Source organism: Stenella coeruleoalba (assembly GCF_951394435.1).
Source record: "Stenella coeruleoalba genome assembly, chromosome: 8".
Taxonomy (NCBI): Eukaryota; Metazoa; Chordata; class Mammalia; order Artiodactyla; family Delphinidae; genus Stenella; species Stenella coeruleoalba.
The window spans coordinates 12,930,799-12,946,738 of NC_137154.1; the positions used below are offsets into that span (position 1 = coordinate 12,930,799).

At 49.5% G+C, this 15,940-nt stretch overlaps 1 protein-coding gene across 6 annotated transcripts; it reads left to right on the top strand.

Moving 5' to 3' along the window:
- The first annotated feature begins 724 nt into the window (after nucleotides 1-724).
- Nucleotides 725-10,753, top strand: RAPSN (receptor associated protein of the synapse). Of its 6 annotated transcripts, none has more exons than XM_079929638.1 (8): nucleotides 725-1,075; nucleotides 1,652-1,990; nucleotides 7,227-7,385; nucleotides 7,940-8,038; nucleotides 8,118-8,240; nucleotides 8,739-8,792; nucleotides 9,789-9,988; nucleotides 10,446-10,753. In XM_079929638.1, the coding sequence occupies exons 1-8, from the start codon at nucleotides 884-886 to the stop codon at nucleotides 10,516-10,518; spliced, it is 1,239 nt and encodes a 412-aa protein (XP_079785764.1). In that variant the 5' UTR covers nucleotides 725-883; the 3' UTR covers nucleotides 10,519-10,753. The 6 variants fall into 6 exon arrangements, with proteins under 6 accessions (XP_079785764.1, XP_079785767.1, XP_079785768.1 ...); XM_079929641.1 differs by having other exon boundaries at nucleotides 9,839-9,988; XM_079929642.1 differs by having other exon boundaries at nucleotides 1,652-1,831; nucleotides 7,260-7,385.
- Nucleotides 10,754-15,940: the final 5,187 nt, after the last annotated feature.

The following is a 15,940-nucleotide window of genomic DNA, read 5'->3' on the forward strand; positions in this document are numbered from 1 at the left end:
GTAACAAATTCAATAAAGACTTTAAAGAATGGTCCACATCAAAAAGAAAGAAATCTTAAAAAAAAAAAAAATCCAGTAAAGTAGGAACCATTATTCTCCTGCCCAAAGTCATGCTGCCCATGCAGATAATAAACGGCAGAGTCAGAATTCAGACCCTGGCAGCCTGGCTCCAGGGTCCACGCTGTTACCCACCCCACCGTGGGGCTCCTAGCAAGCCTGTGGGTTAGGGCTTGTTAGCCTATTGCAGCCTCAATTTACAGATGAGGAAACTGAGGCCCAGAGAGGTGAACGACTTGTGACTGGGGTCGGACTGTGAGTTAGGACATGTTGGGATGGTGTGGGCACGTGCACGGGTAAGGGACCTCAGCGCCCAGTGACTCACAGGAACAGAGCCTGGGGTCGGTGGGTCTGGGGGGAAGGTTGTGATGGGGAGAGGCCCCAGCCTCCCTGCTGCGGGTGTGCCCAGCCTCATCCCTGCTTCTTCCAGCTCTCAGCCCACCCCTGGGGACGGCTCCTTGGCAAGGCTGCGGGGAGGACCTGCCCAGCCAGGAGGCTCAGGGCCAGTGTCAGAGGTGCTGAAGAGACGCCCAAGGGGATGGCTGGGGGGGCAGGCACCTTCCTCCCAGCTCGGGGGTGGGTGTGGCAGAGGCCCCGCGTGACCTTGTGGCTGACATTCCTTGGCGGCCACGTGGCCCCAACTGGCAGGGACAGCTGCGGACAGCGACGGACCAGCTTTGTTCGCAGGGTGGCGCCTGCTCTCCATCCAGGCCCTGCTCCTTCTGGGGGCTCGGTGGGCAGCTGGCGCTCTGCGGCCCCCTCCATGAGTGTCTAGAGGCACGGAGCCACCAGGGTCTCTCTGGAGGGGGCTCGCGGCGCTGGGAGGATGGGGCAGGACCAGACGAAGCAGCAGATCGCGAAGGGGCTCCAGCTGTACCAGTCTAACCAGACAGAGAAGGCGCTGCAGGTGTGGATGAAGGTGCTGGAGAAGAGCTCGGACCTCGTGGGGCGTTTCCGCGTGCTGGGCTGCCTGGTCACGGCCCACTCGGAGATGGGCCGCTATAAGGAGATGCTGAAGGTGGGAGCGCCGCGGCCGGGCTGGGAGGGCGGGGCTGGGGCGAGATTTCTCCCAGGCCTCCCAGCCCCCCTCCCGCCTCCTCAGGCTCCCCTGTATCCCACTGGCTAGTGGCTGGGGCCTGAGGCTCTGAATCCACTGGGTCTTGGCTTTGGATTTGGGCCTGTGGCCTTGATCTCTGGTGTCTGAAGCTCTGAGACTGAGGTTCTCGGCCTCAGGGTTCAGGGAACTGAAGGCCAGGTCTCAGAGTCAAGGTTCCAGCCTTCCTGTTTGGGGTTCTGAGTATGAGCCTAGGGGGCGCTGGCTCCAGGTTTGAGGCTGCGGATGGGTGGGTGGTGGAGACTGCAGACCTAGGCTCAGGATGGAGAGGTGGAAGCTGTGGCTCTGGGTTTGGGAGGTGGAGGCTCCTGGGCTGCAGCTTCTGGGGCTTCTGGGACTGGGGAGCAGGGAGCACATCTGAGGCCGGGGGTGGACGCTCTGGGCCTGAGGCTTTGGGCTGTGAGGCTTGGAGGGACGGAGGCTCGGGTCCCAGGCTCAGGGTCCAGGCTGACGCTCCCGGCCTGCCACCCTGGCGGGCAGTTTGCTGTGGTACAGATCGACACGGCTCGGGAGCTGGAGGATGCCGACTTCCTCCTGGAGAGCTACCTGAACCTGGCGCGCAGCAACGAGAAGCTGTGCGAGTTTCACAAGACCATCTCCTACTGCAAGACCTGCCTTGGCCTGCCCGGCACCCGGGCAGCCACCCAGCTCGGAGGCCAGGTCAGCCTGAGCATGGGCAACGCCTTCCTGGGCCTCAGCCTCTTCCAGAAGGCCCTGGAGAGCTTCGAGAAGGCCCTGCGCTATGCCCACAACAACGATGACACCATGCTCGAGTGCCGTGTCTGTTGCAGCCTGGGCAGCTTCTACGCCCAGGTCAAGGTGGGCCCGGCCCCCAGGGAGGGCGGTAGAGTCTCGGGCTCCCTGAGAGTCTCCCGTGAGCCACGCTCCCTGTTGCATCACCTCATTCAGTCCTCCCATTTAGGTAGCGATGAGGCAGACGAAAGCCTGGGAGGGAAAAGACAGCCCGGAAGTAAAGACATGGCCAGGCAGGGCAGAGCCAGAATTCAAGCCTTGATCTGTCTGACCTCCTGGGGGAATGGGAAGCTCCTATGTGAGGACAGGCCGTGAACCTGTACTGCCACGTGTTTGCTGTGTGATCTTGGGCAAGTCACCTCTCCTCTCTGAACCTATGAAATGAAGGAGAATGAAACCCACTTTACAGCGTGGTTGTAAGGATTCATTCATCAAATATGTACTGAGCATCTATGATATCCCAGACACTGTTGGCCTAGGGTGCCACAGTGAAAACAACAGCCAAGTCCATGGGTTCATGAACCTTGCATTCTAGCTGGGGGAAAGAGACAAATAAATGCAATCAGCAAATCAAGTATACAGCATGGTGGAAAGCGCCTAGGAAAAAGGCGAGCAGGGAAAGGGCGTTAGAAGTGCTGAGGATGAGGTGTTGCAATTTCAAACAGGGTGGTTGGAAGGCCTTGTAGAGGTGATGTCTGATGTCTTGGAAGAAATGAGAGGGTGAACCATGCAGAAATATGGCAAAAGAATGAAAAAGAGGGAACAGTTAAAGCACAGCTCTGCCCTTGGGGGACCTTACCCAGTATGTTCAAGGAAGGCTGGAGGCCAGCAGCATGTGTGTGAGAAGAAGGTAGGCGGTGGTGGAGTCAGAGAGGTAAGGGGGAAGGGAGATGGCAGATTGAGAAGAAACTGATGGGGTCAATGACCTCAGACTTTTGGTCCTGAGCATTTGCTCTCTTTCCCCCTAGGCATCTAGGCCCATGGGGGATGTTAGTGCCTGGCACATAGTAGATGCTTAAAAAATCCTGGAGAGTGTAAATGCTGATGGATCAGAGGTGGAAGTATGAGGAAGTGAGAGTCATCCACGACCACACTGAGGATTTTGTTTTCAGCAACCAGATGTATGGGGAAGCCATTCAGTGAGATGCAATAGGATTGGAGAGGGATAGGGGTGTTTTATAACCTTTTTTATTATGAAGAAAATTAACCATGCAGGAAAGCAGAATAATATAATGAATCTCCGTATACCCACTACTTAGATTTAACAATTATTAATATTTTGCCATATTTGACTTACATATTTTTCACTGAAGTGTTGTGATACAAAATTATAGACATCATGATTATTTTTTTTTTTTTTGGTGGTACGCGGGCCTCTCACTGTTGTGGCCTCTCCCGTTGCAGAGCACAGGCTCCGGATGCACAGGCTCACGGGCCCAGCCACTCCGTGGCTTGTGGGATCTTCCCAGACCAGGGCACGAGCCCGCATCCCCTGCATCGGCAGGCAGACTCTCAACCACTGCGCCACCAGGGAAGCCCCATCATGATATTTTACCCCGAAGTAATTCTGTATGCATTTCTGAAAAAAAAAAAAAGAAAGAAAGACCATTTTTTGATATAAGGACACTTTCTTACATAATCACAATACTATTTATCACACACACCATATTGAACAATTATCTCTTAAATTTCTCTACTTATCCTGAAAATATGCCTTTATCCTCGGCTTGTTTGAATTGGAATACAAACAAGAACCACACATTGCAGTGGTTATTATGTCTCCCGAGTCTCTTTCTATAGAGAATTCCTACCCTTCTCTTTATTTTCCATGGTTTATTGAGGAAGCCGGATTAATTGTCTTGTAGAATGTTCCATCTCATTGTCTCATTGCTTCCTCAAGGAGTCATGTAAGTTGTTTCTTTGTCTCCATGACTCTCTATGAACTAGAACTTACATAATGACTTGGTAAGATTTAGGTCACGCATTTTTGGTGAGAATACTATACAAGCGAGGCTGCGTGCTTCATATCACATCATATCGGTAGTTAAGGGAGTGACCACCTGATCCCACTGTTTTCATCCTTGCTGTCTTCCTTTCACGACCAGTAGGTTAACTTGTGGGGTGACACTTTGGCTGTGAATATTAAGTTCTGCAACAACATTTTCCGTAATGGTTTGAGCATCCATTGATGTTTGTTGCCTGAATCAATTCTTTCATTTCAACTCTCAGGAAACGGTGATTTCCAAGTTCTATCATGCCTTCTGCAATTATTAGCTGGGATTTTTCTATAAGGGAGAACTTTCCCTCTTTAACTGGAGCTAGTTGATTACGCTGAAATACAGTTCCTTAAGGAAAGGCAGAATAAATACTTTTTCCCTTTCCTTTAATTACCACTTTCCAGAATAATGAGTTGATGTGATAGTTGCCTTCAATGATCACACTTACTTGTTTCGCTTCCTCGTTTTGTAGTATCGTTGTGAAATCATGGATTTAAAAAAATATTCAGTACTCGTCAGTCAGTTGCAATCATTGCTCCTTTTGATGCTCGTATTATCTTAATTTTAGTCAGTGGAATTCTCTTCGGTATGGCTACTGTGTCCTTTTGACGAGACTTCATTTAGTCTTTGAAAGAAAGCATTCTTGTTTTCTGGCACAATAGCCTGTCCCACACTCGTTTTGTATACTGTCGTCCCTCGGTATCTGCGGAGGATTGGTTCCAGGATCCCCCAGGACACCCAAATCCGGGAGTGCTCAAGTCTCTTATATAAAATGGTGTAGTATTTGCATAAAATCTACATACATTCCCTCCACCCCATACTTTAACTCATCTCTAGATTACTTATAATAATACCTAATACAATGTAAATGCTATGTAAATATAAACTGGTGTGTGGCAAATTCAAGTTTTGCTTTTTCGGAACTTTCTGGATTTTTCCCCCCAATATTTTCAACCCTCGGTTGGTTGAATTCAAGGATGTGGAACCCTTGAATCCAGAGGGCCCACTCTATTTCCTGCTCCAAACCTGGAGCCAGCCATTCCTCCGGGTCCTTTTTTAGTAGGAAATGGTATTTAAAGACCAAACGTGGGCTCTCAGGTTGCTCGCGGCTACTGGGTTGTTGTTGCTACTAAATCTCTTCTGTTGTGAGGACAACTGGACTTTATACCGATATTTCCAATTCAAATCCAATGTTTCAGGATTTTCCTTAATTTATTTCAGACTTGATTCTCTTTTCTCTTAGACTGAAAATCTTGGTTTCTAAATATTTACTTTATCCTACAAAGTACATAAAAGAATTTCAAAAGACAATACCAATATTGTCTTACTCAAAAAAAAAAAAATGACGAATGAGGTTTGATTTCTTTGCCATTCTTTTGTCTTTATAATATATCCCACTATGACTGAACTGTTCAAGTATATATTTTAAGGTCCTTTGAAATAATAACTTTTCTGTATGGCTATATTAATATATAACATATATAATATAATATATAATATATTAATATATATTATAAAACAATCGTAATATACTATGATAGAATATTATAATATACCTTGATTGTATTATAATATATACTTATGATTAGAATTGATTATAATATTAATATAATGATATACATTAAGGTCATTTGTTTCCATTTTCTATTTTTAGGGTTTTTAAAATTAAATTTAATATTTTAAAGTCTGTAAAACATTTACATGGCTTCAAGTTAAAAAGTACATAGTAGGGACTTCCCTGGTGGTCCAGGTGAGACTCCGTGCTCCCAATGCGGGGGCCCCCAGGTTCGAGCCCTGGTCGGGGAGCTAGATCCCGCATGCGTGCCGCAACCGGGAGTCTGCAAGCCCCAACGAGGATCCCGCGTGCCACAGCTAAGACCCGGTGCAGCCAAAAATAAATAAATAAATAATAAATTAATAAAAAGTACATAGTACAAATTAAGTATGTTAGGAACAGGTTTTTATTGGGGTTACCGAGAGTTCTCTTTTGGTCATATTAACTTGTTAGATATTAAATAAAAATTCAAATAGGTTTTCTACAAGGAAGAACAGAGAAGTGGGGCTGTAGCTAAATGGGACATGAGGTCAAAGAAGGTTATTTGATTTTTTTGTTTTGTTTTGTTTTTCAAATGAGGTAAGAAATGCCAGGCTATGATTTTACATTGATAGGAATGATTCAGTAGAAAGAGACTGGGGAGGGGGTTCCAGAGCCCACATGGAGGGGGTCATATTTAATTTGATAGGAGCAGGGAGTAGCAGGAAAGGAGGCAGTGTGGGAACAGATCTGGTGGGTTTGACGGATAAGGTGGATAAGGGAGCTCCTCTCTGATTTTCTTCTCTTTTTTTAAAAATAGTTATTTATTTGTTTATTTTTGGCTGCGTTGGGTCTTTGTTGCTGCGCGCGGGCTTTCTCTAGTTACAGCGAGCGGGGGCTACTCTTCGCTGCGGTGCACGGGCTTCTTATTGCGGTAGCTTCTCTTGTTGTGGAGCACGGGCTCTAGGCGCACAGGCTTCAGTAGTTGTGGTGCACAGGCTAAGTAGTTGTGGCATGCGGGCTCAGTAGTTGTGGCTCGCAGGCTCTGGAGCGCAGGCTCAGTAGTTGTGGTGCACGGGCTTAGTTGCTCTGCGACATGTGGGATCTTCCTGGACCAGGGCCCCTGCATTGGCAGGCGGATTCTTAACCACTGCGCCACCAGGGAAGTCCCTCTTCTGTTTTCTTAATGGTGCATGCATAAGGTGAGCTCATGTGCTAATAATGGACAGGTTGAGAAGACATTTGGAAGTCTGAGGAGAAAGAAAGGTGAGAGGATGATTTCTTTGCCTCAGTGAGTCTGTCCCAATGTTTTTTGAGCTGACTGTGCTGGCAGTCACCGAACATTCAGTGATGACTGGGTGCCAGGGGGCAAACTCCAGTGGGGTTGGAGTGGGCTCTGATATCCCCACCACCACCCTTCTGTGTGTCTCTGAAGCCGAGGGGCCCAACTGGGACTGGGTGAGAGGAGAAGCCAACTGTATTTTCTTCCTTCTCATTCATTCGTTCATTCATTCATTCAATAAATGCTTTAGGCTAAGTGCCAGGAACTGTGCTAGGCTCTTGCCATACATCGGCAAACCAGATGAAAACCCCTGTGTTCATGGAGCCCACACCTGTGCACTGGCTGTGGCCTCTGTCTGGATCCCTCTTTCCCTGGACACCAGAATGAATGCATGAATGAATGAACACGCGGTGGAGCGTTCCACTTGGGGCAGCTCCTGCCATTCAGTGTGCCCCCTCCCAGCCCACCCCCTCCCTGTGTCCCCTGCAGGACTACGAGAAAGCCCTGTTCTTCCCCTGCAAGGCTGCAGAGCTCGTCAACGACTATGGCAAAGGCTGGAGCCTCAAGTACCGGGCCATGAGCCAGTACCACATGGCTGTGGCGTATCGCCTGCTGGGCCACCTGGGCAGTGCCATGGAGTGCTGTGAGGTGGGGCAGCAGGGAATGGGGGCAGTTAGAGGGTGGTAGTGTAGGCAGGGTCTGGGCCCAGTGCCTCTTTCTGCCAACTCAGCCCACTGAGGCCCCCAAGCCTTGCCCCTGGCCCCTCCTCTCTACAGCTGAGCCCCTGAAGGATGTGTTTGCTCCCCAGTCCCCCTGCCCCAAACCTCATTCCCTTCTAGTCTGTTTTCAGGGGAGAGCACTTCCTTCTGCCCCCCAACCCCTGCCAAAAAAAGTGCCCTTATGGGGCACTTTAAGTAGGAAGAGAGCCAGTCTCTGGAGTTCCACTGACCTGGGTTCGAATCCCAACTTTGCCACTTAATAACCTGGTGACCTTGGTCAAGTCACTTCTGTTCTCAGAGCCTCAGTTTCCAGTGCTGTCAGACCTCAGTGGTTCAGTGCATGGGCCTCAGCACCATGAAAGGTGTATTGGGCTCTGAGGATGTTGGTGACCCTGGACTGCCCATCAGAGGGGCCCAATGGGTGAAGGCACCCCAGTGGTGGGGGGCAGACGAGCAGGTCTGAGTGACCGGCCTCTGTCACAGGAGTCTATGAAGATTGCACTGCAGCATGGGGACCGGCCACTGCAGGCACTCTGCCTGCTCTGCTTTGCTGACATCCACCGGAGCCGTGGGGACCTGGAGGTGAGGTCACCGGGATGCAGGGGGAGGTGGTGCGAGCCTGGTGGCCTGGCCTGACTCCACCCCTGACCTGGCTGTGCAGACAGCCTTCCCTAGGTACGACTCTGCCATGAGCATCATGACCGAGATTGGAAACCGCCTGGGGCAGGTACAGGTGCTGCTGGGTGTGGCCAAGTGCTGGGTGGCCAGGAAGGCGCTGGACAAGGTGAGGTGGACCCCTTTCCTGCAGCTCCCAGCTCTCCCCAGTGCTCCCACTTGAGGCCAGTAGGTCAACCAACAATGTGTGGGTCTGGTTCTGGGCTGGACTCTTTCAGACACTTTGTCTAACATCAGCCTCACCCCAGTCCCATGAGGCCAGGGGATTCCAGATCATTTTCCAGGCTCAGAGAAGGTCCATGACTTGCCCGGTCCAACAGCTGGTAAAGGGCTAGGCCTAGGGTTTGCACTCAGGACACTTTAACTGCCTCCTATGATTTCACGACACCTCGTGAAATAGGAATGTTCTTCCCACTCTATATCTGAGTAAACTGAGGCAGCTCTTGTGACTGTACCCCAGCCTTTTCCTCTTATCTTCACACACAGGGCAGCTGCCCACCGGTGCTGCCCTCCCCAGACCCACCCCTCCCTACCCCTTCCTTCCCTGTGAGCTAAGGCCTCTGTCAGACAGCGCTGCCTGCAGCCCTGGCCTGTGCTCACCTTCCAGGCTCTGGAGGCCATCGAGAGAGCCCAGGACCTGGCCGAGGAGGTGGGGAACAAGGTCAGAACTGAGTCCGTCTGCTGGGTCTGGAGTCAAGAGCCCAAGGTGGGATCTTGGGTGCGTGGGGAGGCCCCCCTGAGCCTGCTCCTGCGCTGAGCCTCTCCTGATCTCCAGGAGCCGCCCCCATCGTCCCCAGACCCTGGCTGTTTCTCTTCCACCCAGAGAGCACTTCGGAGGGCAGGGCAAGAATTCCATAGCTCAGGGGATATCAGAATTCCTCAGAGGTTTCTTGATGGTCATTAAAACTCCTAACAGTGGCCTCCACTCATACAGAGGTGGGCATCACAGGGCTCTTCTAGGTGTCGGTTCCAGGCCTCAGTGGCTCCCTGCAAGGTGGGTACAGCAAGCCCCATTTTACAGATGAGGAAAGTGAGGCTCAGAGAGGTGCTAACTCCAAAGCCCGTGTTCCTTTCATAGTATATGTGGCCCCTCCACATTTGATAATCATATCCAAACCTTTAAATGTTGAAAATAACCTCAGTGTTTCTCGAAGTCTTCTAGAAGATGTGCATTTCTCAGGGATCAGGTGCACAGTCCAACTGAACATGCTAAATATATGTGCCTTGGCTGGATGATACCTGCTCCGGTTTACTCAGATATCTCGGGCTCTTCAGAAGCGCTGATGAGCTGCTGTGTGTATTTAATTAACAGAAACAGGAAAGAAAATTAATTATTATGAGGTCAGTGCAGCAGATTTGGTCAATAAAATCCTTCAAAAGCATGGAGTCCCCAGCGGGTTCTAGGAGTAAGGATCACCCATCTCACCTACCTCCTTTCTGTGTGAGGGGAAACCAAGGCCCAGAGAGGGCAGGACGCTTTTCCTAGGCCCACCAGCAAGGCAGGAATGCAGCCAGGACAGGACCCCTGTGTACTGACCACCCGGTGGCCCTGTGGGGACAGCTCTTGGGCTGGGCAAGGAGGGAAGCAGGGCAGCTGCTCACTAGCACTGACTTGTCTCATCCCCACGTCCCGCTCTCCTGGCCGCACGGGCCCCAGCTGAGCCAGCTCAAGCTTCACTGCCTGAGCGAGAGCATCTACCGCAGCAGAGGTCTGCAGCGGGAGCTGCGCGCCCACGTCGTGCGCTTCCACGAGTGCGTGGAGGAGACAGAGCTCTACTGCGGCCTGTGCGGCGAGTCCATAGGCGAGAAGAATAGCCGGCTGCAGGCTCTGCCCTGCTCCCACATCTTCCACCTCAGGTGAGTGCCCCGCCGGTGGGCACGAGGCACTCGGGGCCTCCCTGGGGCCTAGTCACAATAGTGATATGAACAGCAAAGACTTACACAGTGCTTTCGGCGTCCCATGCCCGTTCCAAGCGTTTCCTATTAACTCATTGAATCCTCCCAGTAGCCCTATGAGGTGGATGTTCTATTATTCTCCCCAAAGAGGGCCAGAGAGGCATCTCAAAGGTCATGGGATTTAGATGCCCAGGGCCAGAGCTGCCTCCATCACCACCTCCTGACTCCCAGCCCAGGCTCTGCCCTGGAGGCCTCCCCAGGCAGAGTGCGAGGGGCCAGCAGGGCTGCTGGCAGGAGCCTGGGGTGGGGTGGGGCTGTGGATACCTCCTGCACCTGCAAAGGAAGGGGGAGGAGAGAGGGCCAGGCCCAGGATGGGAGGACAGGCCCGCTGAATGGACAGGGCCCTTTGCTTCCCAAGGTGCCTGCAGAACAACGGGACGCGGAGCTGCCCCAACTGCCATCGCTCATCCATGAAGCCTGGCTTTGTGTGACCCCATCAGGTGGTGGGCTTCTGCCTCGCCTTCCCTGCTCCTTCTCTAGCCTCACGCTGAAGGCCGCCCTGACCAGCTGCGCCTCCAGTACCTGTTTACTCCTGGGGCAGCCTCCAGGGCCTCCTCTGGCCTCAGCCAGGGCATGGGGCCTGCCCACTGCTGCTCCTCCAGGCCCAGCTGCCCTCCCCCACCTCTCTGTACTTTGCTCTTTACAGAAAAATAAACCGTTTGTACCTGGTCCCAGCAATTCTGATTCTCCCTGCCCGAGGTCTGATGGGTGGAGGAGAGTGGGAGTGAGGCTCCCCACGTGAGCTTCCTCAGACAAACATGTCTCTGTGCCCAGATGTAGGAGTTCCTCCAGCTGCCCTTCCAGGTTTGGGGGCTGCCACCGTGAGCCAGAGGCAAGATCCTGCAGGTGAGGAGCACCTTTAAATGCTGACATGCAGGGCTGGAGAGGAAGATGTGATGAACAGTAAACATAGTAAACCAGCAAGGTAGAAAGCCTGTTAGAAAGGTGTTATGGACGGAATTGTGTCCCCCAGATTCATGTGTTGAAGCCCTAACCCCCAGCATGACTATATCAGGAGACAGGGCCTTTAAGGAGGTAATTAGGGTTAAATGAGCTCATGAGGATGGGGCCCTAGTCCGTTAGGACTGGTGTCCTCATAAGAAGAGGGGGAAACACCAGAGAACTCTCTCTCTCTCTCTGTGCTGCACAGAGAAAAGACTGTCTGAGGACACAGTCTTACTGCAACCATCTGCAAGCCAGGAAGAGAGGCCTCACCAGAAACCTGCTTTCCTGGCACCTTGATGTTGGACCTCCCAGCCACCAGAACTGTGAGGAAATACATTTCTGTTGTTTAAGCCACCCAGTCTGTGGTATTTTGTTATTGTGAAACTAATGGCAGAAACTAGCAGACTAATACAAAAGTGATAAGTGCTTTGGAACAATAAAGAATAGAGCAGCATTCTTCTTCCTCATCTTCATTCCCTTCTCTTCTTGTCAGTCTAAAACCATTAGGTGGGACAGAGCAAGACAGGCATCCATGTGGAGGGGTGGCCTGTTGTGGGATATCGGAGCCCAACTAGGTGAGGAGAGTGTCCACACAAGGGAAGCCCCAGTGTGGGGAGGTAGAGCCTGTGTGGAGAGAGAAGGGTCCCCACACACACGGGTGCCTCATCCTGAAGTGTAAGAGCCCAAGTAAAGGGAGAAAGGAGTTCACATGAGGACAAGGCCTGGTGCTGTGTATTGGGGCCAAGAAAGGTGAGGAAGACATCCATGCAGATGGGCAGTCTGGGAGCTGGAGCCTGAACAGGGCAAGGAGGGCAGCTATGCACAGGGCAGCCTGGTGTGGTGTGTCAGAGTCAGAGCAGGGTGATGAGGACACCCTGGAGGAGAAAGGCCTAGCATAGGCGCCTGAGCAAAGTGAGGAGAGCATCCACGTGGTGGTGGTGGGTGGTATATGGTCCAGTGCAGAGTGTCAGAGACCAAGTCAGGTAAGGTGGGCAGCTGGCATGGGCTGTTGGGGCCTAAGTGGGCTAAGGAGAAACCCAAGTGGGAGAAGGTTGGGTGTGAGGTGTCAGAGCTTTCTTTCTTTTTTTTTTTTTAACTTTTTGGCCGAGCCACGTGGCTTGTGGGATCCTAGTTCCCTGACGAGGGAGCGAACCCGCACCCTCAGCAGTGAAAGTGCAGAGTCCTTACCACTGGACTACCAGGGAATTCCCTGTTAGAGCTTGAGTATAGCAAATAGGGCATGCACATGGGGCATTTGAACAAAGATGGATTGAAGAAGGATCTGTGCCTGGAAGGGAGTGGCAATGAGAATTTGATTACATAGAAGGGTTGATCAAATACGTAAACATATTAAAGGTAATGGGTGACAGATCACTATTGAAGAAGAGAGTTACAAATAAGGAAAGGAAGAAAACCAAAGGGACCCAGTCATATTGAATTGGAATTGTAGAGATTAGTGTGAACTATTGGATTTCTAAATATATAGCTTAATAGAGAAATAAATATAGTTACAAATGTGTGTGTGTGTGTGTGTGTGTGTGTGTGTGCGCAAACACTTGTGCCTGGGAGTGACATGCCAGGAGCAATAAGCACATCTAGCGCCCAGATATTGGCTTCTAAATACCATGTTCCACTAATAGAACCAAGACTCTTTGGAGAAATGGCTGATTCTAGGCCTGGACCAGGGAAATTACAAGATGAACCTGGAATATCTTATGTCAGAAAGCAAAGAAAGCTGAAAGAATGATGAAGATAACCCAAAAGGTCACAGGAGCCAGAATGAATGGGCTCCCACTGGCCCATTAATAATGACTGTCTTAATCAGCTCAGGCTGCCATAACACAATACCATACACTGGGTGGCTAAAACAACTGAAATTTATTTTCTCACAGTTTTGGAGATTGGAAGTACAAGATCAAGGTGCCAGCAGGGTTGGTTCCTGGTGAGGCCCTCTTCCTGGTTTGCAGACAGCCACTTTCTCACTGTGCGCTCACTTGGCGTTTTCTCTGTGCTTATGTATAGAGAGGGAGAGAGCAAGATCTTCCTCTCTTCCTCTTCTTATCAGGTCACTAATCCCATCATGAGGTCCCCACCCTCATGACCTAATTGAACCCTAATTACCTCCCAAAGATCCCATCTCCAAATACCTTACATTGAGGGTTAAACCTTCAGCATATGAATTTGGAGGTGGGGATGCAAACATTCAGTCCATAGCAATGATTTATTGGATAAAACAAGAATCCATACTGATGTAAATAAATAAATGAATACATTAAAAATTTGATGAAGAAGAATGGGATAGTTACATAGTTCCAAAGTACTTCCCCACAAAATAGTTATTAATTTCAAGGGGAAAACAATTAACCTCATAGTGGAGAAGGTTTGCAGATACGAGATTAATCAAGTGAGAAAGGTTAACATCTCCAGTAATGGGACAAAATGAAATCAACTGCTACCTGAATGAATGGAGTGAGAAACTCAGTATCTCTATTCCTGCAAAGATGAATCACCTGAATGTAAAATCATGAGGAAACACCAGATAAACACAAATTTAGAAATATTCTACAGAGTAACTGTAATCTTCAAAAGTGTCAAGGTTATGAAGCCAAGGAAAGACCGAGAAACAATTCCAGATTGAAAGAAACTAAAGAACTACAACTAAATACAATGCCTAATTCTGGTCTTGATTCTGGACTGGATCCAAGTCCAGAATCAGTATGTCCTTTAATGCTATGAAGGACATTTTTGGGACAGTTGGTGGAATTTGAATGCAGTCTGAGGATTAAATGGTAGAAACATATCAAGGTTAACTTCCTGATATTGAAGGTTGTATTGTGCTTAAGTATGAAAATGTCCTGGATTGTAGGAAATTCCCACCAAAGTATTTGAGGTGATGTGGTATCCCATCAGCAATTTTCCCACAAATGATGCAAGAAAAAAAATTATTTGCACTGTATTTGCAACTTTTCTTTAGGTTTGAGATTATTTTCAACTAAAAATATATAATTAAAAAAAAAAGAGCAGACTTCCTTGGTGGTCCAGTGGTTAAGACTTTGTTCTCCCAATGCAGGGGGAACGGGTTCGATCCCTGGTTGGGGAGCTAAGATCCCACATGCTTGGTGCGGCCAAGAGAAAAAAAAAAAATGTGGAGTTTTTGGGCTTCCCTGGTGGTGCAGTGGTTGAGAGTCCGCCTGCCGATGCAGGGGATACAGGTTCGTGCCCCGGTCCGGGAAGGTCCCATATGCCGCAGAGCGGCCAGGCCCGTGAGCCACCGCCGCTGAGCCTGCGCGTCCAGAGCCTGTGCTCCACAACGGGAGAGGCCACAACAGTGAGAGGCCCGCGTATCGCTAAAAAAAAAAAAAAAAAAAAAGAGCAGCACAGGGTAAGGGGTTGAGGAGTGTGGGGACAGGAAGGACCCAGCAGGGCAGGCTGCAGCATTAAAAGGCTGTGAGTGTGGGTCTGGATGAGAAGGAGGTATTTGAGCAAAGACTTGAAGGAGCAAAGGTAAGGGAGTGAAGCAAGAAAATATCCTGGAAAGAACATTCCAGGAGAATGGAACAGAGTCCAAGATAGGAGCTGGCCTGGCCTGGTCACGGAGCAGCAAGGAGCCCTGTAACTGTGAGCAGGGAGGGAAGGAGTGGGAGTCGAGGTCCCGGAGAAAATCGTGGGAGAGCAAAAACCTGCAGGGCCCTGGGCCTTTGTAGGGATCTGGGGCCGTTGTAGAGACCTTGGCTTTTACTCTGAGTCTCGCAGCTGCTGCAGGGTTTTGAGCAGAGGAGTGACATGATCTGATGAGGCTTTAAGATAATTCCTTTGGTTGCTGTGTTGAGAACAGACTACACAAGACAACTGGCCTGGATGCTTCAAAAATGTTGATGTCATGAAAGACCAGAAAAGGTTGGGGGACTGTTCCAGACTAAAGGAGGCTAAAGAGACCTGACAACTGAATGCAGTGTATGATCCTTGACTTGATACAGGATTTTTTAAAATTTAATTTAATTTAATTTAATTTTTATTTTTTGCAGTACACGGGCCTCTCACTGCTGTGGCCTCTCCCGTTGTGGAGCACAGGCTCTGGACGTGCAGGCTCAGTGGCCATGGCTCACGGGCCCAGCCGCTCCGCGGCATGTGGGATCTTCCCGGACTGGGGCATGAACCCGTGTCCCCTGCCACCAGGGAAGCCCAGGATTTTTTTTTAAAGGCTGTAAGGGATGTTTTGGAGATGACTGGAGAAATTTTAATATGGATTATATATTAGATATTACTGCATCAATATTAAATTCTTTAGGTATGGCAATATATTATGCTATAATGTGTTGTAGTTACATATTAGAAGGTCTTTACTCTTAGGAGACACAAGCTGAAATATTAGAGGTGAAGTGTCATGATGTCTTCAACTTACTTTGAAATGGTCCAGAAAAGCACACATACACAAACAGAGCAAAAGCAAATGCAAAATGTAATCAATTAGTGAATCTAGGTGAAAGATATACAGGTACTCATCGTCTATTCTTTCAACTTTTTAATATATTTAACATTTTTCACAATAACAGACTCTAAGAGGTATATTCATCAGGGTTCTCCAGATCCAATAGGAGTCATATATTATATATATATAAAGAGATTTATTATAAGGAATTGGCTCACACAATTATGGAGTTGGGAAATCTCCATGGTCTGTAGGGTAAATTGGCAAACTGGAAACCCAGGAATGCTGATGGTTTAGTTCCAGTCTGAATCAGAAGGGTTGAGAACCAGTAGAGCTGATGGTGTAAATTCTAGTCTGAAAGCTAGCAGACACAAAACCCTATAAGAGATGATATTTCAGGGCTTCCCTGGTGGCTCAGTGGTTGAGAATCTGCCTACTAATGCAGGGCACACGGGTTTGAGCCCTGGTCTGGGAGGATC